Source organism: Hyperolius riggenbachi, chromosome 3, assembly GCF_040937935.1.
Source record: "Hyperolius riggenbachi isolate aHypRig1 chromosome 3, aHypRig1.pri, whole genome shotgun sequence".
Taxonomy (NCBI): domain Eukaryota; kingdom Metazoa; phylum Chordata; class Amphibia; order Anura; family Hyperoliidae; genus Hyperolius; species Hyperolius riggenbachi.
In genome coordinates this window covers 421,528,094-421,555,141 of record NC_090648.1, presented here as the reverse complement: position 1 = coordinate 421,555,141, position 27,048 = coordinate 421,528,094, and the positions used below count along the sequence as shown (strand labels likewise).

Genomic DNA, 27,048 nt, shown 5'->3' with positions numbered 1-27,048 from the left:
AGGAATCTCCAAACAACTATGGGTATTTCTAGAGGAACCCTCTTTAATAATCCAGCAAACATGGACTGTTATACAATGAACTCCATTTTCACACAGACTCTATTTTCACACAGAAAATTGCCATAACAGACTGTATCAGTTTCTAGTTTACTATTATTAAAAAAAAGTGGTTATATTCTAGTTTGCAACCTGCTATAAATTTCCCAAACTGACAGATTTTTTTTTATTTTTTATTTTACAAGTGTGGTATCTGTACTCTCATACAAACCTTGTAGAGTACAGAAAACTCCTCATATTGCTACATGAAAAATAAGCTGCTCCCAGTAGAATTTTCAACACCTGAACTAATCACTCACAGGAAACTCGGACATTCCCATATTAAAGACTCTGTAAGAATCCTGTGTTTTGAGCAATCTGAAATATTGCTTGCTATTAATCCCTGGAATGTAGAGGGATGAATAGAGCAGTCGGCCTTTACCCCAGCATTGGTTGATTTTAAAGTGTACTTGAAGGCAAATTTGAGAAAAACATACTTCCCCTTGAGCTCGCCGTGCCAGCACTGGGACCCTCTGATCCTATTCAAAAAGCATTTGTCGAATAGGTTTGCACAGTTGTGCTCCTATCTGTGAACAAATGCAGCCTCACTGAATAGGTGAAAGATGGTCAGTGCCTTTGCAGTAGCAGGGAGCCTCTTGTGACTGGCTTTTTCCTCTGTGCATGAGTGGCTCTGTGCTATTGCGCAGGCGTGGGCCGACGCTGCACCTCTGTTGGTGGGGTCTGATCGCCCCCTAGTGTTTGTGGTTTTTTTTTTTTTTATAAATATTTGTGTCATTATTTTATTAATATTTTTTTTTCCAAACCCCTTCCCCCCCCAGCCAGCCAATCCTGGCGATCAGCTGCCATAAGTTATTGCCTATGAGAGCCAATCGCTTTCTAGTGACCCAGGGGGACAGCCGTGTCACACAGCTGTCCCCAGTACAGTGCTGCTGCAGATCGCCGCTCGGAGACTAAAGGCGGGGCGGAGCTCCGCCTCCCAAGCAGGAGATGCGCGCGCAGCCTACGCACGATCTCCTGCAGTAGCCAGCCCCAGGACTTGACACCCATTGGCATGACGCGGTCTTGAGGTAGTTAACCTCCCTGGCATTGTGATTATTTCCAGATTTAGGGTCTAAAAGCCGTGCAATTTTCTTCACAAGCTTTTAGACCCTAAAAACAAAAAGTAAAGACAAGACTAAATAAAGTACTAGGCCCATTAATTCATAGAGACCAAGTGGGGTTCATCCCGCAACGACAGGCCTCTGATAATGTCAGGAAGGTCGTGGGCCTTCTCCATGTCGCTGCCTCCAGGAAGCTGCCTTTAGCACTGGTTTCGCTCGACATGGAGAAGGCCTTTGACACAATAGACTGGCCATACATGCTACAAGCTCTGCAGAGGGCGGGTATTGGGGGCTCCTTTCTAACAGCTATACAGACCCTATACTCTACTCCTTCTGCCCAACTTAAGCTCCCCACTGATAACCCAACCACAATTTCTATCCAAAGGGGAACCAGGCAGGGCTGTCCCCTTTCGCCAGCCTTGTTTGCCTTAACCATAGAACCACTGGCGGTCAAAATTCGCCAATCACCCGACATCCAGGGAATAACTGTCGCAAAAACCAATTATAAAGCCAACCTATTTGCTGACGACTTGCTCCTCACCCTAACATCCCCCCACACTTCCCTACCTAATTTAATTGACCTAATGAAAACATTTGGCAACATTTCAGGTCTCTCCCTTAATATTAGCAAATCAGATGTGCTCTTCACAAACTTATCTAAAACACAGGCAGCTGCTATTACTTCCTCTTTAGGTCTCTCACTTCAAACCAAATACATTACATATCTAGGAGTAAAGATAGCAGCTAACCCTAAAGAACTATTTAACCTAAATTATAAACCAATGCTAGCTTCCTTAAAGCAGGATCTAATCAAATGGAATATGCCAACTATATCTTGGACAGGAAGAATCCAAGCAGTTAGAATGACCCTTCTCCCCCGCCTATTATACCTTTTTAGAACACTTCCGGTCTTAGTAACCAAAACTTCCCTTAAAGACCTCCAAAGTGCCATCTTTAGGTTCATCACAAACAATAGAAGAGCAAGAATAAATCAGAAAATAATGTACATGAATAGAAGCCGGGGGGGACTGGGAGTTCCAGATCTATTTAACTACTATAGGGCTTCACAACTAGCCCAAATTGCCCAGATACATGCTGAACACTCCCCTCCCCTATGGGCTGAAATAGAAAATGGCTTACTGCAACCCCTCACATTCCAAGCACTACAGTGGTCATCTCGAGTTCCCCTATCCAAGTATCAAAAACTATCCCCGCTAACTGCCCATTCCTTATCGATCTGGAACAGACTCAAAATCCAAAAAGGACTGCAATCAAATATCCCCTCTCAGACTCCTCTGTTTGGTAACCCCAATTTTCCCCCTGGTCTGGAGACGGGAGCACTGAGATGGTGGAAGGAAAGGGGTTATACCACTCTTAAAAAATTTTTACTGAATGACAAACTACCCACCTGGGAGCAATTTAAAGAAACTACTCCTTTCCGCCCTCTGAGTGCTTCCATGCTATTCAGATTTATCATTTTATAAAATCGCTTTGTCCCAATAATAACACACTTCCACCTAGGACCACATATGAAGCTTGGTGTGCTTTACACCCCTTAGAAGGCGGTCTTATTTCCTACATTTATTCCTTGCTCTCCCAACCAACGGAATTCACAAAAACACGCACAATGCTGCAATGGGAAAGAGACTTGGGCACCACTCTGACAACTGAGCGTTGGTCTAAATGTTGTTTAACACTTACAAAAGGCAGTAGCTACTTTTCCCATATTGAAACCAATTACAAAATACTACATAGAACCTATGTTACACCTATTAAAATGCACGCAATATCTCAGACCAACTCTTACCTATGTTTTAGAGGTTGTGGCTTGCCCGGAACTATTGATCACATTTGGTGGTTCTGCCCCAAAGTTAAAAAATATTGGTCCCAAGTCACCTCCTTTCTCAGCACAGCACTTGAAAAACCTCTTTATCCAGACCCCTTGCTCCTACTCCTAGGAGATAGGCCCTCTGGTTGGAATTATCCTCAGCACAGACTCTCCCAACACATAGCCAAGGCGGCCAGACTCCATATTGCGAGACAGTGGAGACAACCAACACTGTCAATGGATCTTACCGATCACATCATCATTGACATCCTAATCTCTGAACGAACGCTAGCCATTATCAACGACACCACTGATGCCTTCACTAGAACCTGGCAGCCCTGGCTTTCGTGCTCACACACGATAGGTCTCCGATCCTGTGCCCTTTCCTTCTGAAATAAAATCAACTAATGCTCTTGACGGCCAAATACATTAACCCGGACCTCAAATTATCATATATGACTGTTGTAGTTAACCTAAAATATGTATATGTTACACTGCTGATTTTGCTGTAAGTGGACTGTATTCTCTCACCTTGTACTGTTATACTTATACCATGCCCTATGTTAAGGGCTTATGGAAAGCAAATCTGTATTCATTTGATTTTTTCAATAAAATACTTTTGAAACTAAAAAGTAAAAACATACCAGAGAGAGATCTGCAGCAGTTCCTGCATATAACTCAGACACGGGAATAACGCTCTGAGCTGCGGATTTCCATCCCGAGCCTGACTCGGGATTACTGCTAGGGAGGTTAAAGGGCATCCAAAGTAAAATAAAATAAAAGTTACATTTTACTTACCTGGGGCTTTTTCCAGCCCCTAGAAGTCTATCTGGTCCAGTAGTGCAGTCTCGCTGCCCTCCATGGTGTCGCTGTCCAACCCGTAACATCACAGACCCCAGCTGGGTCCTAGGCTTCTGCGCATGTGCCTGTCTGCAAGCCTCTCACGATCGGAAGCATTCTGAGCTTGTGCAGTTTAAGCATTTGTGAACTGCATAAGCGCAGAACATTCCCAGCGACAACACGCCCATGCATACACAGAACTCCCGACCCAGCTGGAGTCTGCAATCTTAACGGTGGGACAGCGGCACTGTGGGGGGCAGCTGAACAGCAACACTGGACCAGACAGACTTTTAGAAGCTGGAAGAAGCCCCAGGTAAGTAAATATTAACTTTTCTATTTTACCTCGGATTTCCTTTAAAGGACAATTGAAGCGAAAAGAATGTGGAGGGTGCCATATTTATTTCCTTTTAAACAATACCTGCTGGTCTGTTTGGCTTAAGTAGTGTCTGAATAAGTAGTGTATGAAGAAGGCAAAAAGACCCTTACACGGTTTGGGCCAATTAACCTTTACAGGACTACTGTAGTGAGAAGAATATGGAGGTTACCATATTTATTTATTTTTAAATAATACCAGTTGCCTGGCAGCCCTGCTGATCTATTTGGCTGCAGTAGTGTCTGAATAACACCTGAAACAAGCATTCAGCTTATCTTGTCAGATCTGACAATAATGTCAGAAAAACCTGATCAGCTGCATGCTTGTTCAGGGTCTATGGCTAAAAGTATTAAAGGCAGAGGAGCAGCAGGATAGCCAGGCAACGAGTATTGCTTAAAGAGAACCTGTACTGAGTAAAAATATTTAAAATAAACACATGAGGTAACTTCAAATGAACATTACATAGTTACCTTGCCATCAGTTCCTCTCAGAAGCTCACCATTTTCTTCTGACAATAATCTCTTACAGTTCTGACAATATTTTGTCAGATCTGAAATATATCAGTTGCTGTCAGTAAAATATCAGTTGCTGTCAGTTATAGCTGAGAGGAAAACTGATGTACCAGGTAATGTCCATGTTTCCCTATGGCTCAAGTGGGCGATGTTACAGTTTAACTGTGTGCTGACCAGAAAGCTGTTATGGGTAATGGCCATTTTCAAAATGGAGGACGGAAAATTCCATTGATCACAGTGAACAAACAGGACGTGGGGCAGGAGAAAGACACTGAGGAGTAGACTACATGGAAGGTAAGTATGACTTGTGTATGCTTATTTTGACTTTTAATTTTCAGTTCAGGTTTTCTTTAAAAGGAAATTGTATTTAGACATTCACATCAAAGGATGCAAAACCAGCAGACTTCCACAGCTGATCACTCCACATTTGTTGGATGTTCTTTATTTAGAAAAAAAAAATATTCACCTGCCAAAAAAGCAGATCAACCTTTTTTTTTTTTTTTTTTTTACTGTCATCACCCCAAACACCTAATCAGTGCCCCCACCATGGAGAAATCAGCAGCTATCTCTACCAGGTCACTGCCTGCCCGACCTGGAAGTTACATCACAGTTCTTCCCATGGAAACTCAGGATATATAAATAACAGTGCATACTCTTTTGCCTATTCCCTGGCCACAATTTCATTGACGTTGCTTTTGAAATGAGAGTATGTAGCTGGTATTATACGTTGTCTGACATCATAATACAGAGAAAAAGAACCTGGCGCAGGTATGACATGGCTGTTCCATTGCATAATCTGATTTGGGATATGTATAAAGTTACCCAGACAGTGAATAATTTATCAACTAAACGGCCCAGCATCAATTACCTGTCATGGTGCTCTTATTCATTAAGGAGATTGGACAGCACGCCCTAACAAAGGCTCAGGGAGTTGCTAAGTTACAGCAGTTGATGAGCCAATGACAGGAGTATCTGTCTACATGACAAACTATGAGCACAGTAAAGGCCTTGTAAAAAGATACCACAAGCAACATAGTTTGCTGAAACCTTTCTTCTAACACAAGGCTCCTGCGATTCTCCTTCTGTTTCAGGCAGCATCAGTATAACCTAATGTTAAAAAGAGCAGCTGCATGATACACATTCAAATATGTTAAAGAGGAACTCCAGTGAAAATAATGTAATAAAAAAGTGCTTCATTTTTTACAATAATTATGTATAAATTATTTAGTTAGTGTTTGCCCATTGTAACATCTTTCCTCTCCCTGATTTACATTCTGACATTTATCATATGGTGACATTCTGACTGCTGACAGGTGATGTCAGTGGAAGGAGATGCTGCTTGCTTTTTTGGCAGTTGGAAACAGCTGTAAACTGCTGTTATTTCCCACAATGCAACAAAGCTCCCACCGTGTGATGTCAGAACCATGCTCCTGACATCACACTGTTGGAGGGGTTACACCACAATAGCAGCCATACAGAGCCCCTGATGATCCGTTTAGGAAAAGGAAAACATTTCTCATGGGAAATGTGGTATCAGCTATTGATTAGGATGAAGTTCAATTCTTGGTTATGGTTTCTCCTTAAAGGTTTTTATGTAGCTGTGAAAGTCTATCCTGGAACAGAAGCAACTTTATTGAGCTGCAATGAAAAATCAACAGCTGAAAGAAGCTAGATGTGTCATGTCACTGTACAGGCCCACCACGTTATTTACTTATCAAAAACTAAAAAGGTTAGTAATATAAATATAAAATGGGTTGTGATGAAACAAATGCCCATGACCCCTGAAATCCATTAATAAGCAAATAGATCTAACAATTTGCAAAGTCAGATGACCCATGCAATAAAATTATAAACATTGAATAAACCTGCACAGTCAGCTAACTCAGCAGGCCAGTGGTGTCAAACCACTGAACTGTCAGTCCAATAAATGGTATGACATATTCCAGATAAGGGTGACTGCAGCAATAGCGAATGGAGGAGGAGTAAAACAATCTGATTGTCCCAGCCAAAAAGCATTCACCAGACAGTGAACAACAGTTTATAAAATCCAGGTTATCTCATTGGCTCAGACATTTCTGCCCGATAAAGCTCCATCCTCTATCTTGTCCAGCAATTGCACTCTCTCCAGGAGGTAAGTTTCTAACTTCAATCTTCCCCCCCCCCCCACAGGTTTGCTTTAAAATAAACCTGTGGCGTTAACCTCTTGAGGGCCACAGGTTTATAACCCACCCCCCCCCCCCCCCCCCCCCCCCCCCCCTAGTGACAAGGCAAATCTTTACAATTCAGCACTTTGCCACTTTAACAAATTATTGCTCGGCCATACAACTTAACACCCAAATGAATTTTACCTAATTTTTTTTGCCACTAATAGCCTTATTTTGGGTGGTCTCTGATTGCTGGTGCGATTTTTTTTAATTAAATTAAAAATGTGTTTTTTTAAATAAAATATTCGATTTTTGTATTTCCCTCCCTCCCCCCTAAATTGACCCTGACTGCGATCCTTACACTACAGTACCCTCTCATAGGCATCAGCCTATGAAAGGGATTAGATTGTGAGCCACTCCTGGGGACAGCTAAGTGACAAGGGAGTCCCCTGTACAGCGCTGCGCTAGATCACAGCGCTGTACAAATGTAAATAGCCTTTTTTTCTCTATTTTCTATTTCCCCGCTCTGTTTACGAGCAACCTGCTTATCCCGCCCACCGCACCTTCATGCCAATCGACCTTAGGCGGTCCCCCAGCAGCCACGCTCCCACCTCCCATCAGTGTAAGGTGGTAGGGAGCAGGTTAAAAAGAGAAATTCAGATATGTACCTTGGTAGAAGGAAGCCTCTGGATCCACATCGTTCTCCTGACCGTCGGTGGATACGGGGACCCTCTGGAAGCTCACGGCCACCTTCCCATCCATGAACGAGTATGCCTGCAAAGTAGCATTGAGCCGCTTGGGCTTGGCCAAGCCTGAACAGCTCTGTGCTACTACGCAAGCACAGTGCGGACGCACTCGTTAATGGACAGGAGCACAGTCACACGTATTCTTTGTCAAGCCCTACTCAAAGAGGTTCAGCGGGTTCCAGCACAGGAATGGCGAGGTGGAGGGAGACGGGAAGCCACAAGGTTATCTCTACTGAGATAACCATTTCGATACTGAGGTATCTAAATGGGCACTTTTTCCATGGAGATACACTCTAATGCTATGTTCACGCCATACGTTTTTCGGCAGATAGATGGTTCGATAGATAAATTCCAACGTGTCCAATATTATTTCCGACCGTTTTTCTGGTCGATTTCTCATAGAAGTGAATGGAAATAGATAAGAAAAGAGGATCAAGCAGAAAATCGAGCGGACAATCGATTGAACGGAAAATCAACCGAAAAAAAACGCATCGTGTGTACCTAGCACAAGTTCTAAAAACAAGAAGCTTAGAAAGCCAGACCCTTAGCAAGGTGCTTGTAGACATATACGCATAGCTCCCAACTGTCCCTCTTTCGGAGGGACAGTCCCTCTTAGGAAGCCTTGTCTCTCTTTCCTCCTCATTTGTCCCTCTTTCAGGACTTTGTCCTTCTTTCTATGTAAATATATATATTTTTCTACAAAAAATGTGTTTGATTGACTCTATACTCTATTCCCATCCCATCCTTTAAATTGATATATTATTAATTTAAAACATGTTAATATGAAGGAAAATGGACCAGGATATAAAGGACCAGTGTGGTTTGAATTATAAAACAACATATTTTTCTTATGGAATCTTTATGGTATGCGTGACTAGGGTTGTGATGGGCGTGGTCAGGGGTGTGGCAGGGGCATGGCTCTTTCTCATCTCAAAAAGTTGGGAGGTATGATATACATATTTCACCCTGCTCAGTTCTGTGTCACAGTAATGTAATGTAAGTCAATTCTCTTTTTGCATCATTCCTGGGTGTCACCACTCACCATAAATCCTGATAGTAAAATTCCACTGTACAAAAATCCTTCACCCTGCCCCTCCTCCCCTCATTGCAAATTACACAAGCCAGGTGTGTGATAAGAATTACTTAACCAGGGATCTGATTCCTCGGTGCCCGGAGTGAAGCTGCTGCTGAGTGACTGCTGAAGCTCCTGACAAGCTGCCCACATCACTGCTCACAAGACACAGAGCTGCACAGTACACATACACACACTACTTCCGGGAGTGCTGAGGATGGTTACACAGGAAAGAGGAAGTATACGTTTTCTTGCAATTGGTGATGTGATGTCTCTCTCAGACAGTTCTGTGTTAGCAGCTGGAGACTCCAGGGCTACTTATCCAATTCTCAACACAGCTGTAGTATTTCATGCAGCTTTCCCATGGCTCCACTGCAGCTGTTTCAAGACTGGCAGAGATTAATCAGGTGACTCTGCTAATGTAAGGAGCAAAGCATTATTAGACATGTTCATATCAATCTCTTAGCCACGGGGGGGGGGGGGGGGGGGGGTTGCCTGGTGGGCTTGCAGATGAGTGAACTGGCAACCACTGATGTTGCTTCTCTGTATAGCCTATAACTTTACTTGAGGAGGTATAAGAAACTGCAGGTACTGCCGATAATGATAATGAATGAGTGTCTAAAGTTGAGCTGGGTGGATGGAATGGTTAGTAACATTGCTTTATGGCATCCATTCAAATCTTTCCCAGTCCAGTTTTGCTTTTTAATAAGAGCTTCATCAAGCACTAGCCTCTAAATTGCTAAGACAATAAAAAGCTACCCACACTACAGTATCCTACAGTATATAATAATCCCCCTGTCCCTGACTGGCACGCATGCATGTCACACGGACTTCGGGCAGGGGTCGTGGACATGTGCGCGTTGCGCCCATGTATTCGGTGCTGGGGGGTCGCGGCTGTGCATTGTTGCGGGCACACAGCTGTGGATGGTGTGCACCAGTTGTCTAGTGCCCATTATTCAGTGGGTGGGCTTTTTCTTTTGACTAGTTACAAAATAAACTATGAATAACTGAAAGAGTAGCCATATGACCACTGTTCCTCTAAGGATCTGGTCACACTAAACGCAGAAAAAAGGATGTGTTTTAATGGATAAGTTGTTCCATAGCAGTACCTTGTGAAAAGCTTTCTGTTAAAACACATACAATGTGAACTGACCCATAAGGAAACATGGACACTGGGCTGACATCAGCTGTCCATTCAGTTTTAACTAATAGCAACTGATTCAGTGTGAATAGAGCCTTATTAGCCCCCTACTGAGTGAGGAAAGGTGCTTTCTGGAAAAATTATTAGTATTTATATAGCGCCGACATTTCCTGCAGAATATGTGCAGAATATATTGTCTTGTCACTTAAAGTCATTGGGAATCACTAAAAAAAAAAATGCAGATATTTACCTAAAGAGAGGGAAGGCTCTGGGTCCTACAGAGCCTTCCCGCATCTCTCCTAGTCTCCTCCATTAAGCCCTGGCTCCCCCATTTGAATCCCCCCGCCGTGGGGGACTTCGGTAGCAGAGTTCTCCCGAAAAATAGCAGCTCAATACAGCACGTGTGCGCTCGCATGTATTGGCCCACCTTCGGGAGCACTCGGGCTCCTGAAGACTTCCAAAGCCTTCATCGGCGGCAGAGAGATAGCAGTAATCGACCAAATTGGGTGAATACTGCTACCAGGGAGACAGCGCTGGAGAGGACCCAGAGCCTTCCCTCTCCTTAGGCAAGTATCTGCTTCATTTTTTAATTTGTTTTAGCAGTTCCCATTGACTTTAACTGTGCTTCAGAAGAGCTCACAATCCAATCCCTACCATAATTATATGTGTATTTCATGTAGTGTATGTATCATAGTCTAGGGCTAATTTTAGGGGGAAGCCAAATTACTTGTCTATATTTTTGGGATGTGGGAAATCAGTAGTAGCAGGGATGCTCTCCAGATGAATTCCGAATAGATTTCATTCGGAATTCATCCTGATAATTAGAGCACCTGAGCGGGTGAGTGGGGGAGGGTTAAACTTACCCAGCAGCCGCATTCTTTTATCCATCCCACGGCGCATCCCACGCTGCGTTCCAAGCCGCGTCACGGGTTGAAGGAGAAAGCCTGGTGGTCCATTTGGAATTCATTCGGAGAGCATCCCTGTCCAGAGGAAACCCACACAGACACAGGGAGAACATACAGGCTCCTTGCAGATAGTGCCCTGGCTGGGATTTAAACCAGTTACCCAGCGCTGCAAGGCAAGGGTGCTAATCACTACGCCACAATGTGGAAAAAAAATGACTCCTGCAGTGCCTTATGGGATGATATGTTCACTGTATGTGCCAAAACCAATTCTGGGCACGACCTAGTTGTTCTTGGTGAATAAAACAGATTCTAATTTGATCCCTGGATAAATTACTCCGCAGTGCCTCATGGTAGGGTTCATAAACCAACTGCTGGACTTTTCGTAGTGGTGTTGAGGCTGATTCACACTGCAGGTACAGTATATACACCATGCAATTTTCCGCCAGATCAACGTGTCAAATCAATTATTTTTTGACACGTCCAATCAGCTCCTGATCGATAACGCAATCAGTTTTGTGCAGTAGTGATCGGTAAATTTATTGCGTTATCAATAGGAAGCTGATCGGATCAGAAGTTATCGACTTAACTCATCAATCAGCAATCACGTCAGACAGGAAATTGCATAGTGGGTTACCTGGATTAAGCGCCAGTGATTTAAAAAGCTCTTCTTAAAGGGGTTCTGCGGAGGGTGAAAAAAAAAAAACCTGACACTTACCTGGGGCTTCTATCGCACCCCTGTAGCTGCCATGTCCCGCACAGTCCTCCTACAATCATCCGTTCCCCGCCGCCGGTCCCGGTCAAATTCTTCCTCTATCTAGAGTGCGGCTGCGCGGCCATGGCTGCATGCGTGCTCGCTCCTGCTCGCGTGTCCGTGAGCTTACTGCACAGGTGCAGTACGAGAAAACCTTGTAGACGCGAGTGGGAGCGCACTCTATTCATCTTGTAAGACGATTAATTGGACGGGACCAGTGGCGGGGAATTGATTATCGTAGGAGGACAGCGCAGGACATGGCAGCTACAGGGGGGCAATAGAAGACCCAGGTAAGTGTCAATTTACCCACCACACAAAACCCTTTAGGGCCCGTTTCCACTAGTGCGACGCGATTTCGCCGGCATTCCGACGCTTGTAAAAACGCATGCGGGTGCGTTTCCGCATGCGTTTTACCCGCGATTTCGCGTGCGATTTCGCATGGCAGGGTGCCATGCGAAATTAACCATGACACTGCCAGGACAAAATAACATTGGGAAGGGTGCGAAATCGCGGGTAAAAACGCATGTACCAAACGCATGCGTTTTTACTATTAAATACATTAGCGGCGATTCGCACGGATTCCCGACGCAGGCGAAAACTGTGGGTCCCGCCGTGCAGATTTGGCCCGCTGCCAAATCGCTCCCGCACGCCGCACAGGTGGAAACAGCCCCATCCACTAACATTAGCTATGCGAATCCGCATGCAGTGCCCGCATGCGGATTCGCCCTAGTGGAAACGAGCCCTTAATGTAATGCTAAGTGTGTGTTATTAGTTGAGCAATGTTGTTGTTTTTTAAATCACACATAGCATTACATTAGAAAGCTTTTTTTCAAAACACTAGTGCTTAGAAAAGTGCATGCAGTGTGAACCAGCCCTTATGCAGTTTTCTTCAGCCTGTAGCAGATCCAGCCAAGGAGTCTCACATCACCACACGCACATGAGATATGCCTGAGACCAGACATACTGTTGGTATACTGTTGGGAGTGCATTCAGGTCCATAAGGCTGGGTACACAGGGCCGCCATCAGAAATTTTGGGGCCCCTCACAAATCATCAGTCCTGGGCCCCAACCCCCCCCCCCCCCACCCGAACTGAGAAATGTGCATAGCCATTACATGTTGGCAGAGCTAGTTGCAGGTTTGCTCTCCACAGATTAATCACAAATAACCACGGTGGATACTCGTGATTCAAATTAGCTCTAATTGCCGCAGCTCTGCGGCTAGATGCGGCGGAATTAATTACCCAGAACGCTGCTCTCCCCTCAGCGTTTGAACGAGGTGCAAGCGTCCGAATGGACGCGTTGCAAGCCTCACTATGGAGCACTTCCTCCTTCAAGCCGGAAGGAGGAAGTGCTCCATCATTTTTTGAGAACCTCCCAGTTTTATTTTCTGTTTTAAAAAGCTAAAATGGTAGATTGAATGCTATTGTCTCATATGATGATGATTCAGCTTTTCCCATAGTCTCACAGTCAGCAATTGTGTGACCCCCAACAAGACAAATTCAGCTATCTTGAGGCCCCCAACAAGACAAATTCAGCAATCTTGAGGCTCCTAACAAATCTTGAGGCCCCCAACAAGTAAAAATTCAGCAATCATTAGGCCCCCAACAAGACAAATTCAGCAGTCATGAGGCACATAAATAGACAGCATTTTCACATAAATAGGCTTAATATGGTAGACCCCTCTCACCTGGATTCTGAATTCTGACAGGGACCCCCAGGTTAGGTAGTGAGTGACAGGGACCCCCAGATTAGGTAGTAGGTGACAGGGACCCCCAGGTTAGATAGTGAGTGACAGGCGCCCCCCAGGTTAGATAGTGAGTGACAGAAGCCCCCAGGTTAGATAGTGAGTGACAGGCGCCCCCCAGGTTAGATAGTGAGTGACAGGTGCCCCCCAGGTAATATAGTGAGTGACAGGGACCCCCCAGGTTAGATAGTGAGTGACGGGCTCCCTCCTCACCTCACAGCAGCAGCCCAGCATCAGACCTCGATCAGCGGGCGACCCGACCAGTTAGAGCGGGCGCACGGACGTACCATGCTCTATATATGCGGAAGTGATGTCACTTCCGCATATAAGTGCGGTGTCCGCTAGGTCCTAGCGCCCGCACAGTGGTCGCCCGCTGATCGAGGGCTGATGCAGGCAGTGCAGCGACGTCCAGAGGCGAGGGGGGGTGTTTAGGCGGGCGGGGCCCCCCTGCAGGCCCCGAGCCCGTCACGGGACTCCTTGTTGTCCCCCCTGATGGCAGGCCTGTGGGTGCACATGATGCTATTTCCTGTCCGATCTACAGGAATCGGACAATTTTCACCGTCATGTCTGATCGGCTCCAGTTTGATAAGAGTATCGATTTTCTGACATTATCATGGGAAAATCGATCCAGTTATCGATTGGGAGCAGTTTGGACATGTATACATGATGCAACTTCCTGTCAGATTCCGCGGAGGCTGAGCAGTGGTTGACTAAGATAAGAAATGCTATATTCTGTTTACAAAGGTAATTTGTCAGGCAGTGAGCTAAACAGTCAGGCAGATATATAGAAACAGTGAGTATACAATTATAACAGCTTACAGCTTCATATTACCTAACAGAAGAACAATCTACAGTACAGTATAATGAAATGTTTGCTTTATTGATTTTGTTACTTTGAGGGCTCGTTTCCACTATTGCGGTGCGGAATCGCCTGGATTCCACCGCTGATGAAATCTCATGCGGATGCAATTCCCCATGCGTTTTTGCCGCGAATTCGCATGCGATTTCGCATAGGTGAGGGTATATGCGATTTTAACCATGTCACTGCCTGTGTGAATTTACATTGGTACCTATGCGAATTCGCATGCGAATTCGCGGCAAACAACGCATGGGGAAAATGCATGCGATTTCCCTATTAAATACATTGCATACGATTCGCATGCATTCCACTCGCAGGCGAATTCTGCGGCTCTTTTGTGAGTTTTTTCACCGCTGAAAAAAACGCACCTCAACAACGCTACAGTGGAAACAGGCCCATCCACTTGCATTACATGTGCGAATCCACACACACACACACACACACACACACACAATGCAGCAGTTTCCGGAATGCAAGAAACCACAAAATTGGACGGTAAACACATCCTATATTGTTAATAAGCTGCATTTACACTGTCAATCAGAACAATGCAATGTGCGTGAACTGGACCGCAAATGCAGAATCCCAGCCTGCTGCATTTTTACGTAACCGCAATGTGATGGCGCAGCAAATCAGACACAGTGGAAGCCTATGGGAACGGAGGGCATCCATTCCCACTAGGCTGAGCGACGTACGCAAAACAATGCCAGGTTCCGCCGCCACTGACAACCTATTTGTCCATATGCAGCAACCACTCTTCCATGTCTAGCAACACGCTTTAGCAGAAGCTGCCCTAGGCCCAGGCCTTTCTTCTCTTTCTAGAAATCCTGCACTGTATGCAAGACAAAATTATTAGCACCTAATGAATAACCATCTCTAATCCTCCTTCTCACATTTTATTCCTCAAGCTTATTTTTACATGTGTTGTCTTTTTCTAATCCTCCTTCTCACATTTTATTCCTCAAGCTTATTTTTATATGTGTAGTCTTTCAGTCAGCTACATACTGGCCACCATGGGTGATCTGCAGTCACAGGGGTCTTCTTGTGTGTATTGTAATGGGCACAGAACAATAAATTATTCCACATACTGTACAGCTCAGAGAAACCTCAGTGAAGGAACGGTGCATGCAGGGAAGTACACAATCACAGAGGATATACAGTGGGTTGCAAAAGTATTCGGCCCCCTTGAAGTTTTCCATATTTTGTCACATTACTGCCACAAACATGCATCAATTTTATTGGAATTCCACGTGAAAGACCAATAAAAAAGTGCTGTACATGTGAGAAGTGGATCGAAAATCATACATCATTCCAAACATTTTTTACAAATAAATAACTGCAAAGTGGGGTGTGCGTAATTATTCGGCCCCCTGAGTCAATACTTTATAGAACCACCTTTTGCTGCAATTACAGCTTCCAGTCTTTTAGGGTATGTCTCTACTAGCTTTGCACATCTAGAGACTGAAATCCTTGCCCATTCTTCTTTGCAAAAGAGCTCCAGCTCAGTCAGATTAGATGGACAGCGATTGTGAACAGCAGTTTTCAGATCCTGCCACAGATTCTCGATTGGATTTAGATCTGGACTTTGACTGGGCCATTCTAACACATAGATATGTTTTGTTTTAAACCATGCCATTGTAGCCCTGGCTTTATGTTTAGGGTCATTGTCCTGCTGGAAGGTGAACCTTCGCCCCAGTCTCAAGTCTTTTGCAGTCTCCAAGAGGTTTTCTTCCAAGTTTGCCCTGTATTTGGCTCCATCCATCTTCCCATCAACTCTGACCAGCTTCCCTGTCCCTGCTGAGCATGATGCTGCCACCACCATATTTGACAGTGGGGATGGTGTGTTCAGAGTGATGTGCAGTGTTAGTTTTCTGCCACACATAGCGTTTTGCATTTTGGCCAAAAAGTTCAATTTTGGTCTCATCTGACCAGAGCACCTTCTTCCACATGGTTGCTGTGTCCTCCACATGGCTTGTGGCAAACTGCAAACTGGACTTTTTATGCTTTCTGTTAACAATGCCTTTCTTCTTGCCACTCTTCCATAAAGGCCAACTTTGTACAGTGCATGACTAATAGTTGTCCTATGGACAGAGTCTCCCACCTGAGATGTAGATCTCTGCAGCTCCTCCAGAGTCACCATGGGCCTCTTGACTGCATTTCTGATCAGCGCTCTCCTTGTTCGGCCTGTGAGTTTAGGTGGATGGCCTTGTCTTGGTAGGTGTACAGTTGTGAAATACTCCTTCCATTTCTGAATGATCGCTTGAACAGTGCTCCGTGGGATGTTCAAGGCTTTGGAAATCTTTTTGTAGCCTAAGCCTGCTTTAAATTTCTCAATAACTTGATTCCTGACCTGTCTTGTGTGTTCTTTGGACTTCACGGTGTTGTTGCTCCCAATATTCTCTTAGACAACCTCTGATGCCCTCACAGTTTGGAATCATGTATGATTTTCGTTCCACTTCTCACGTGTACACCACTTTGTATTGGTCTTTCATGTGGAATTCCAATAAAATTGATTCATGTTTGTGGCAGTAATGTGACAAAATGTGGAAAACTTCAAGGGGGCCGAATACTTTTGCAACCCACTGTAAGTCTATAACAGCCCAACATAGTGTTAAAGCCAATGTTTATGTAAAATGTATGAGCAGGAAGCAGCATCCCTGTTTTAATTTTCTGACATGAAATTCTGAGTATCGGTTTAAATTATAACAAAGTCAAAAGTCATTATGATTTCCAAATACTTTGGTGAACAAAACATCATAGGAGATTATATTTCGCTGAATGTGAATATTCTATGGAGATAGCAGGGCAGAAGAAAGACTGAAATAAATAAAGCTTTCATTATGTTAGAATTTGTATCATTTTCATCTCGCTAAGACAGCGCATTCAGTTTTGGAATGAAATACAGCACTCAGGTTAGAGTAGAGATGACACTGTGCTGTCACCTGCCATTACCATCACAAGGCATACATCCACAGACTAGGCCTAGGAAAGTTCAGAAAAAGGGAGGGCCTGCTGGCCACACTTTGCATATTAGCTGCCATGGCGCTGCAAGTCCCAGGTAGGATGTCAGACCTTTCTCTGTTGTCTTCTTATGTTTTATTAAATAGGAGAATCCGCTGGGCCATGTCTTTGGCAGTTCCGCCAGCAAAAACACTCTACATTCCTCTGCTTTGGATTGGCTTCCTGTACTATTGTAGATAACTAATATGACATAGCATGGAAACAGGATTAAAGAAATATTTGTCTCTTTTGCCATTTGTTTCAATAAAGAAAACCAAGCTGCTAATTTAGAAAGGGCTGGAAGGTACAGACCTTGAAGCAGGTAATTTGGACACCAGCAGCGCTATGGTAAAATGGATGCTGCATAGAGCGCAATGTTAATTGTGGCTATAGTGGCACCCAGAGAGTATTGTAGGTTCTGTGCCAGATAAAAATATATATAATCAGCGGGGGTGTAAGACCTCCTGGACATACATGTCGGCGGAACGCTGAGACCCGGGCTGCGGCTCAGGCTTCTGGGTCTCGGTAGGCCGCTGACATCACTGGCGCACGGCATGGCGCTCAACCCTCAACGGACAAGCAGAGGGCGCACTACACCGATGTAAACATTAGCCACGTGTGTATTGTGTGTCAGCTGACTTGCTGACACGCTGAGATGTTATTGGTTACTTTCAATTTTATTTGATTTCTGATTAGTTAGTACTTGTATTTAAGTCAGGTTAGCGCCCCCAGTTATCACCTGTGATAGCATTAGCTGTTGGCTTGTTGCTGGGTATGTGCTCACAATCCATTCTGATTTCTGTTGCTGACTCTGCCTTGTATCTTGACTACGTTTAAACCCTAGATTAATTCCTGTTGCCGACTCTGCTTTGTATCCTGACCATGCCTGATTGATTCCTGTTGCCGACCACTGCCTGTATCCTGACTATGCTACTTATTGGATTACCCTTTGCCGACTCTGCTTCTGTACCTGGACTTGCCTGCTAGCCACCTGGATCGACCCCTGCCTGGATGAAGGACTTGCATGAACGCTGCCTGGATCGACATTGTAATGTATTGACCACGCTATCTCTTATGGTGTCTGAACTGCATAACCACCCTAGAATCTGCTTACAGTCGCCTGACTCTGATCTGGATTGCTTCATCCTCCAGGCCTCAGGTGACTATTATATTTGTGAATACTATGCCCATTGTATTGCTATAGTTACAGGTTCTGTTTGGTGGATTACTATCTGTCAGTCTGTATGCTACATCTACCTGCAGGGTTATTTGTAGTTCTGTGTTAGGTAGGAGCTTGTGCAGGTTTCACAGACTAGGCTGTAGGTCAGTCATATGGGCATACAGCCCGACCTATAGTCATTGACCAGACAAGCCTGACGGGGGGGGAGGGTCAATTAGGATTAGGCATCAAGGAAGGGCTTGGTTAGGGTTAGACATGAAGGGGGGGGGGGGGTCGGTCAGGGTTAGGCATAGGTAGTGGGAGGACTCTTGAGACTAGGATTAGGGTTAGTGTTAAATGTGGGTGGATTTTACTGTGGGGGGAGTCAGTTAGGGTTAGGTATCAGTGTGTGTGCGTGGGGTTAGTTAGGGTCAGGCATCGAAGGGTGAGGGGGGGCGGATAGTGTTAGAAATCGGTATAAGGGGAGTGTTTGTGTAAGAATAGGGTTAGGTTTATTGATAGTTAAAAATTTACCAGAATTTATCAGCATTACCATTGCCTAATTATATATTATCACTAATTTTACTGATATTCTACTAAAGGCTAACTCTTGCGCTCAAATTACCGCAGCGTTCTTTCTACATGTATGCCCAGACTGATATGTTGGCCTGGCCCTGGACCTGCAAGCATGCACTGGCATTTACTGGATGCAGACATTCAGAGAGAGTGACCACAGCAATTCTACTACTTCTGGACTGTCAGAGCTGCCCATAAAGTGGGTGTTGTGTTACCGGGTGTTAGTGCATGGGAGCTCTGACAGTCTGAAGGCAGCAGAGGGCACACACTTAAAAAAAGCTGCGTGTTATTTGGGCGCTGGGTGTTGCTGCTATTTTGAACATCTTTAATGATCTTCTAATAATGGCTTAGCATCTGCACTTTGCATACCACTATTGCCATCTAACTTAAAGTGAACCTCAAGACTAAAAATCTACTCAGCAGCACCGAAAAGGCTTCAAGCATCAGAACTTTATTTTTCTTACCCAAGACTCATTTTTAGCTGCACAGTAGAAATCTGCCCGGGCATTTTTACTCTGACGCTGTGCAAAGCTTCTGTAAATCCAATAAACTTCATTTCACTTCTCAAATATCACTGTGTGTGTCTCCTATATGATATATTTAACTGACATTTTTTATCGTAACAACCAAAGATTTATACAGGAAAATCATGACGATTAAGCCCAAACTTTTGCATCCCACTGTATGCCTAACACTAACCTCTAATCCTATCAACTAGCAATAACCCACCTATAACTATGCCTAACACTAACCTCTCAACCTATCATCTCTCATTATCATCCAGTGAGGAGCCCGGGTCATATTATCATACCTGCAGGTACAGCCAGATGCAGCAGGACATGGAGAATGGAGGCAGGAATTTCAGACATGAAGAAAGGAGCACAGGTACAGCACTGCAGGCCAGGTAAGATGAAATCTTCACAATTTAACATGTTCGAAATGTCAGAGAGGCCAGAGCTCTACAAAGAGGGCATCTCTCAGAAACTACCGATCATTGTCAAGGGTAGTCAAGTAGCCTGTTCTATTCTATGGAGAGAGGCTGGGGAAGGGTAGGTGGAGTATGAGCAGGAGGTGCCGAATGATTGAGAGAACAGATCACTAAATAATGTCACAGAGCACCTGTACTGACACTAGAATTTCACCTGAGATGTCCCTGAGCGTCTGCATATAGCTTTCCTCCTGAACACAACCTCTTGAATGTATATTTAAATTATTTGTTCAATTGTGTTGTTTTAGCTTCTATGTATAGGTAAAAAGCAATGTCCTGAGCTTAGGGGCTTACAGTATAATCTTGTTATAGTAAGCTCTGATACAGTAAACATTAGAGTATAGTAAACCAGGGCTGTGGAGTCGGTACAAAATTCATCCAACTCCTCAGTTTAGAAAGCTACAGACTGACTCCAACTCCGACTCCAGGTACCCAAAATGGCTCCGACTCCCGACTCGGAGTCCTCAGTTTATGAAACCACCGACTCCAACTCCAGATACCCGATATTGCTCCGACTCCAATTCCAACTCCACAGCCCTGTACTAAACTAATTGTCCAGGTCCTGGCCAAGTACCATAATAAGTATATGGGAGTAACGACTGGTATAGGAAACTCTGATATAATACAAATCCTGTTATAGTAAACCTGTTTTTTTTACCCCTGTGGTATTCTGTATCCGGCTAGAGTGGAAAGTGGATAGGTGAATGTGTCATATGTCAGATGGAGACCCATGAGCTGTGGTCAGTGGACAGGCTGGTAGCCACTTGTAGCCTCCTCGCTATCTGCACACTACGCAGGACCTGCATGGATTACCTGAAAAGCGCCAACCGGTGAGACCTATGCTTCTGTGTCAGCTGCAGCCTGATTTACTGAAGAAATTGCCTGTCATCTGTGACTTGCTTGTGCATGGCTGCAATGCTACAGCATCATCCAGGGTACACAGAAATGTGGACAGAGGAGCACACTATCGGTACTGTATTTGCAGTAACTAGTGAGATCTATGCTTCCTGTGCAAGCTATTGCATGCAAATCCCTGCATAGTTGAAGATTATGCATTGTCATCTAGCTTAGATACTGTGCTCACTTGCTGAAGCATTAAAAAGGAAAACTGACTGAATTAATAAAGTAAAAGAAACACTGCTGCACTAGCTCTCCTCATGTCAAGGTGCAGGATTCAGACAGCAATGCCAAAGAAAAAAAGGAACATTCGCCCTCCGACGGGTAGCATCCAAACGATTTTATTGAGCAACCACAAGACAGAAATAAAATGCTGACATGTTTCGGACAACAATGTCCTTACTCATAGCCCAAAAATACAAACATTCGCTCACACCTTTATAGTTACTGGCGCAAAACGGCTGTAGTGCCATCCTGCATCCCCTGGTCACCATCTTCCCCACCACCCCTCCACCATTCTACGACATAGGTCAGATGTACCCTGCGCAATTGTATGTATGGGAATGTATTGTTCTATGGACATATGGTGATTTGAATAAAGCCTTTAAAGGGACAGTGCCTGGACCAACTCCTTTGTACTAAACTGTATACATGTGTTTTGCTACTGGACCGGCTGCACACCCCCTGGCTATTTACGATCCTTACCATAAAGGTGGTTTGGGGTGGAGTTTTTAAGCTGTGTATACTGCTGTAAAACTGTGAGAAAACGCGGAAAAGCCGCCGCGTGTACTGACAGCAAGGCGGCTGATTCTGCGTCCAACGCGGCGTTCCGCGTGCATCTAGTGACATGGCAGAACGCGGAAAAGCTGCCGCATGTAACGACAGTAAGGCGGCTGGTTCCACGTCCAGCGCGGCGGTTTGCACGCAGCAACGTGCCTCTGGTGTGGCTGAGTCTGTAAGTTCACACAGGTTTAGGAATGCGCGCGCGCGCTGAGAGGCAGAACTTTTATGACGGCCAAGAGGGGACCAGCTGACCAGGCTGGTCAGCTGACGCCAGAGCAAGTTTCTATTGGTCCATCACTTAGAGGTGGCGCTAGAGAGCGCTACACTATATATAGTTGCTGCTGGCCAGTCACAAGTTGTCTGCCGTTGCGAACACTACGTGGAAGCACTCAGACCTTAGTCAGATCCTGCAGTGTGTTTGAACCAGGTGGACCTGGGAATTCACACTGAGCCAGATTACTTGTATTGTATTCTGTTTATGCTTAGACCAGTTCCAGGGTGTAGAGACCACGGACCTCACACCCAGACTAGGGAACCTGTGTTATCAATCTGTTTATGCTTAGACCAGTTCCAGGGTGTAGAGACCACGGACCTCACACCCAGACTAGGGAACTTGTGTTACCATTTTGTTATACATCAGACTAGTTCCAGGGTGTAGAGACCAAGGACCTCACACCCAGACTAGGCATTGTTTGATATCTGTTATGACTTATTGCTTTCCTGACTACTTCTCTGATCTCTGATTCGGTACCTCGCACATCTGATACTCTGTTGCCAAACCCTGCTTGCCTTGGATACCGCATCAGCCTTCTGTCTATGTACCTTATCTGACCGTGTGTTGCCGACTTGGCTTGCCCGACCACGAGAGCTATCTCTACTATTAAGAGATAGTCTCCAGATCACTCAGTGACATTGGTCTTCATTGTCACTCACTCTCTGAACCTTCCTTCATCCAGCCTGACTCCGACCCTTGGGGAGTCTCAGGCTACTGGAAGGTTTCCTTATCTTTAGAGCAGTATTGCCTATACTGTCTCTAAATTCCTGTGCTATACTCAAAGTACTACCGTTACACCAAATACTCACATAGTGTAGTAAACTTCCGATACAGTAAACCACTTTTCCCGGTCCCTTGGAGTTTACTATAAGGGGATTCTACTGAATAAGCATATTTCAGCTAAAGAAGCAGAGCTAAATGGAAGGAGAAAAAGTTACTGGTTTGCCACTTCTAGGTTCTCAGTAGTTGATATAAAACATAAAAGTGATTTCTACCTATTTTCAGTTTGTTTTACAACACTGAGATCTCGTATCACACATCACAAATGTTTGCTTAAACTAGGCACGGCCATTAGGCTTGACCTAAGTGAAGATATTCTACAGTAACACAACAAACCGGGGAGAGGATGGGAACGGCTGTGCCATGTATTTGTAGCCACAGGAGACCATGCTTCCGTGCATTATAGTAAAATGTCTCCAAATAATTTTCACATGAATTACTAAAGTGCAAAATATGTATAATTTAGTGGAATTTAAATAAATCACAGGGACAGCGTTCTGAGGTTATTGGCATAAGGTGCTCAGAATATTAAATTATAATTACTTAAAACGGACAACAACCCATGTAGCATTACAATGACAATCTGAGCGAAAGAAGCCATCTAGAAAGTGCTTAATGTGCTGCAGTGTCACTGGTAGGTTACTGACTTCTTCTGTCCCTCTTCTACTCTTAAAGGAGCACGATCACAGAAAATTGTTAAATTTAAAAGACATACATATGACATTTGCATTTCTCCCAGATTAAAATGCACTATAAATTACTTTTTCCTTTGTTACTGTCAATTACAGAAGGTAGCAAACAGCTCAGCAAATCTGACAGATTTTGGACTAGTCCATCTCCTCATGGACGATTCTCAGCATTACCTTTATACAAAAGCATTTCCTGGAAAGGATCGATACAAAGATGTCAGTCTGCTTCCCTACTCATTTGCACACTATTCTGGCAGTTGGACAGAGATACTGCAGTTTAGTAGGTGCACAGTAGATAATATAACAGAGGAACCAAAGGTAGAGTAAAATATTTTAAAAACCAATGGGAGGCAGTGGTGGAATTCCTCCCCCAGTAGACTCACACAAGTCAATTTATCAACAAACATTTCTTTATTCACAGCTCCAAAACCTTACAGATCTGTCTTGCTACTGAAGGTGACAGCATCCTAGGGAAAAAAAGTAATCTATAGTGTATTTTTTGGGACAAATGTACATTTATATGTATGTACCTTGGATTGAGAGTGACTTGGTTTAAGAGCACTTGATATACAAGCAAAAATGTGTGAAATATTTACTTGATATACAAGCACGTCTTGATATACAAGCAAAAAAAAAGTATACATGCGCCAAGTTATCACAACTGAGCCGATAGTTCTTCCCCCTTTGGCACGGCAGGATTGTACTTAATTGTTCTTACGCTGATTGTGGAGACTGTGCAAAGTCACATTTCCACGAAGTCCTCAAAAGTAACTGACATTGGATACGTTCCTTGTTAAAGCCACACACACACAAAAAGGTTGGAGTGAGCCAGCAGATGGCAATGATTCTGTTACAGTGAAAGTCTTGTTTATCTTTTTATTTTATACTATTTTACTATAACTATTTTTGGGTTGTGGAACGAATGAGCTGGGTTTCCATTAATTCTTATGGGGAAATTTGTTTTTATATAAGAGCGCTTTGGATTACAAGCATGCTTCTGGAAGGAATTATGCTCACAAACCAAGGTTCCACTGTATTTTAAAAATTAGAAATGTTTATGATAGTTGTCCGTCAAGGTGGACCTGAAGTCAAATACAAAATCTTAATGTACTGTATACTGCAGCTTACACTACAATGTTTTGTCCCATCTGTATCACCAAGACATGTTTAGCCTCATCCTCATTAGCATTTGCTGTAAATACAAATTACACAGGAAAGGTTTCAAAGTCAAACTTAATAGTAAACCCCTTTAATACTAAGGAAGGAGAATATGAACAGAATGGGGAAATAGTAGATAGTCCAGTCACTTTCCCCTTACAGCACTAGAATCCTAGGGGGTTTTCTTTGGGCACTCCAACTTCCTCCCATATGAACATACAGCTTATTTAGTCAGTGTTTGCCCATTGTAAAATCTTTCCTCACCCTGATTTACATTCTGACATTTATAACAGAAAACAACATCTTTAGTCCTGACAGGTGCAACTCTGCAGAATGTTTGTTTACTGAGAGCTCAGAAGCCAGTAGAAATAATACCTGGTCTCCCAAAATGTTCTGGGCGGAGAATTCTGTTTATCTAAATAGCCTAGGCTAAGCATCACTGGGAGGGCAGGGTTACATACCACTGTACAGTACAGCAGTATATAGATATAGGAATTGTTTGTGATGCTGAAACCAGGATAATTAACATCAAAGTGGTAATCCTGAATAAATTGCTGGATAATTGGCCTTATATATGGTACACTTGAACGTCCTAAGAACTTTCTAAAGTATCAAACATTGACTGATATTTTAAGTGTATATGAAGAATACAACAACAGTTAGTATGTTTATTTTATTTCTGTTTTACAAATGTGTGCATTTGTGACTGTTTTAGATGACATATTTGTTGATATTTAGCATTTCCTGGAATTTATTTCCTACTACAGAAGTTAAACTTACAGGTTAATAATAGCTGGCTGAAGACTTATACATTCTTAAATATTGGTACCCCACCTTAAAGAGACTCTGTAACAAACTTTTCAGCCTTATTTCTTCTATCCTATAAGTTCCTGTACCTTTTCTAATGTGGCCTGGCTTACTGCAGCCTTTTCTAGTTGCACTGTCTTTGTAATATATCTAATCTTCTTTTCTTTGTCAAGCTTCGTCGACCCAGAGAAGAATGCCCTGCCTCTACTGTGATAGGGAGAAGTTATGCACGCCCCCTCCATGCCCCCTGCAGGCTCTGTGTGTGTGCTTTCTTTATCCCTCACAGACAGGTCTCTGCTCTCAATTTCAGCTTGTCTGAGGGGGGAGGGAGCTGCCAATGCTGAGAAACTGAGAATCCCAGACTGGTGTGCAGATAATTCACTTTGTAATAAAAACTTGTAGCATACTGTAACTATATGTATAGCTATACATACATACATACATACATACATACATATTAGTGTATGTACATGTGTGTATATATCTATATATTTACACATACATCACTTCCTGGTTAGCGGCCATATTTTTTAGTGAACACTGCCTAAAACTGTCGATTAAAAGCCGGGATCGTGGTGGGGAGCGGCGGAACGGCAAAGAGGGATCCAGGAGATCACAGTGACTCGATTGGTATGTTTTTATTGTACAAATCGGACAGTACAGATTCTCTTTAAAACCTATTTCCACTCTCTCTGAGATAACATTAACCGTTATCAAATTTCTAATGAATAAAACTGCTTATTTTTTACAATATTAATTTATAAATGATTTAGTCAGTGTTCCTCCATTGTAAAATCTTTCCTCCCCCTTATTTACATTCTGACATTTATCACAGATGGTGTCATCTTCACTGCTGGCAGGTGCATCACTGCACAGAATGTTTGTTTACTCCATGTTCCAAAACGAGTAGAAATAATACCTGGTCTTCCAGGATGCTCGGGGGGGGGGGGGAGAGAATTCCGTATAGCCAATCAGCCTAGGCTAAGCATCACTGAGAGGGCGGAGTTACAAGCCAATATACAGCAGTATATAGATATAGGTAGAGTTTCTGATGCTGAAACCAGGCTAGTTAATGCAAAAGTGAGTATCCTGAATAATTATCTACATTCTACTACATGTCACTACTGTGCTTCTTTAAGTTACCTTTTCCTGGTGCCTCATTTAAAACATTCTGGTCTTTCTGTGCATCCACATCATCAACTCCGTATAAGTCCCTTTTAAATGAACGTATCTTAGTACATTGCCGTCAGAGAAATGGCGACATTCTTCTGGTTATTTTCAATAAGCTTCAAGAAGAGTGATTTTTTTTTTATTTGCAGAGAAAGGAGGCAGAGTTTTCCATCAATAATATTAGACTGCAAGTAAAAATGAAATAAATATGCATTATACACATAATATTAGGTGTTATATACATCAGATCTCATAAAAGTGCATCTCTCAAGGTCAAGACAAATATTGCCAGAAAATATGTTTATCTGCACATTAACATAGCTAAACAGTTTAAGCAGTGCTCTCAATATAGACCCTAGCGGCAGCGTATTCTTCTGTTGTGTCCCAGGAGACACAAATCTAAAAAAAAGCGGGTACAGGGTGAAGAAATGGTGACGTGTGACAGACACAAATAAAAAGCTTCAGGAAACAGAGACATCCATACCAGGAATGAGTACTGCAGAGTGAATAGGAATAAAGAAGATAGAAGTAGGATGTAAGCAAAGACAGTGGACAGATAAAGTAATCAAAATGTGAAATAATGTATAAATGTTTAGATTTATCATTTCCAACATAGGTATAGGTAAGAGGAAAGGAGAATTTACTATTCGTTGAGAAAGGGGTTCTTCAAAGTAATGAGCTCAAAGAGGAACTGT

General features: G+C 43.6%; 1 protein-coding gene across 6 annotated transcripts in view; it reads right to left on the bottom strand.

The window, feature by feature from the left end:
• POU4F3 (POU class 4 homeobox 3) overlaps nt 1-26,531 on the bottom strand; it is a 151,534-nt gene extending 125,003 nt beyond the window's left edge. For 3 of the 6 annotated variants that reach the window (XR_011030527.1, XR_011030526.1, XM_068277543.1), the window contains exon 1: nt 8,749-8,827. Coding sequence is in view for 1 of the 6 variants with exons in the window: in XM_068277546.1 (XP_068133647.1) it covers nt 26,327-26,344 (18 nt within the window). In the remaining 5 variants the exon portion in view is untranslated. Of the gene's footprint in view, nt 1-5,578; nt 5,601-8,748; nt 8,828-26,326 lie in introns of those variants that run through there. The other 3 variants (XM_068277544.1, XM_068277546.1, XM_068277545.1) reach the window with 2 other exon arrangements.
• Between the last annotated feature and the right edge of the window lie 517 nt (nt 26,532-27,048).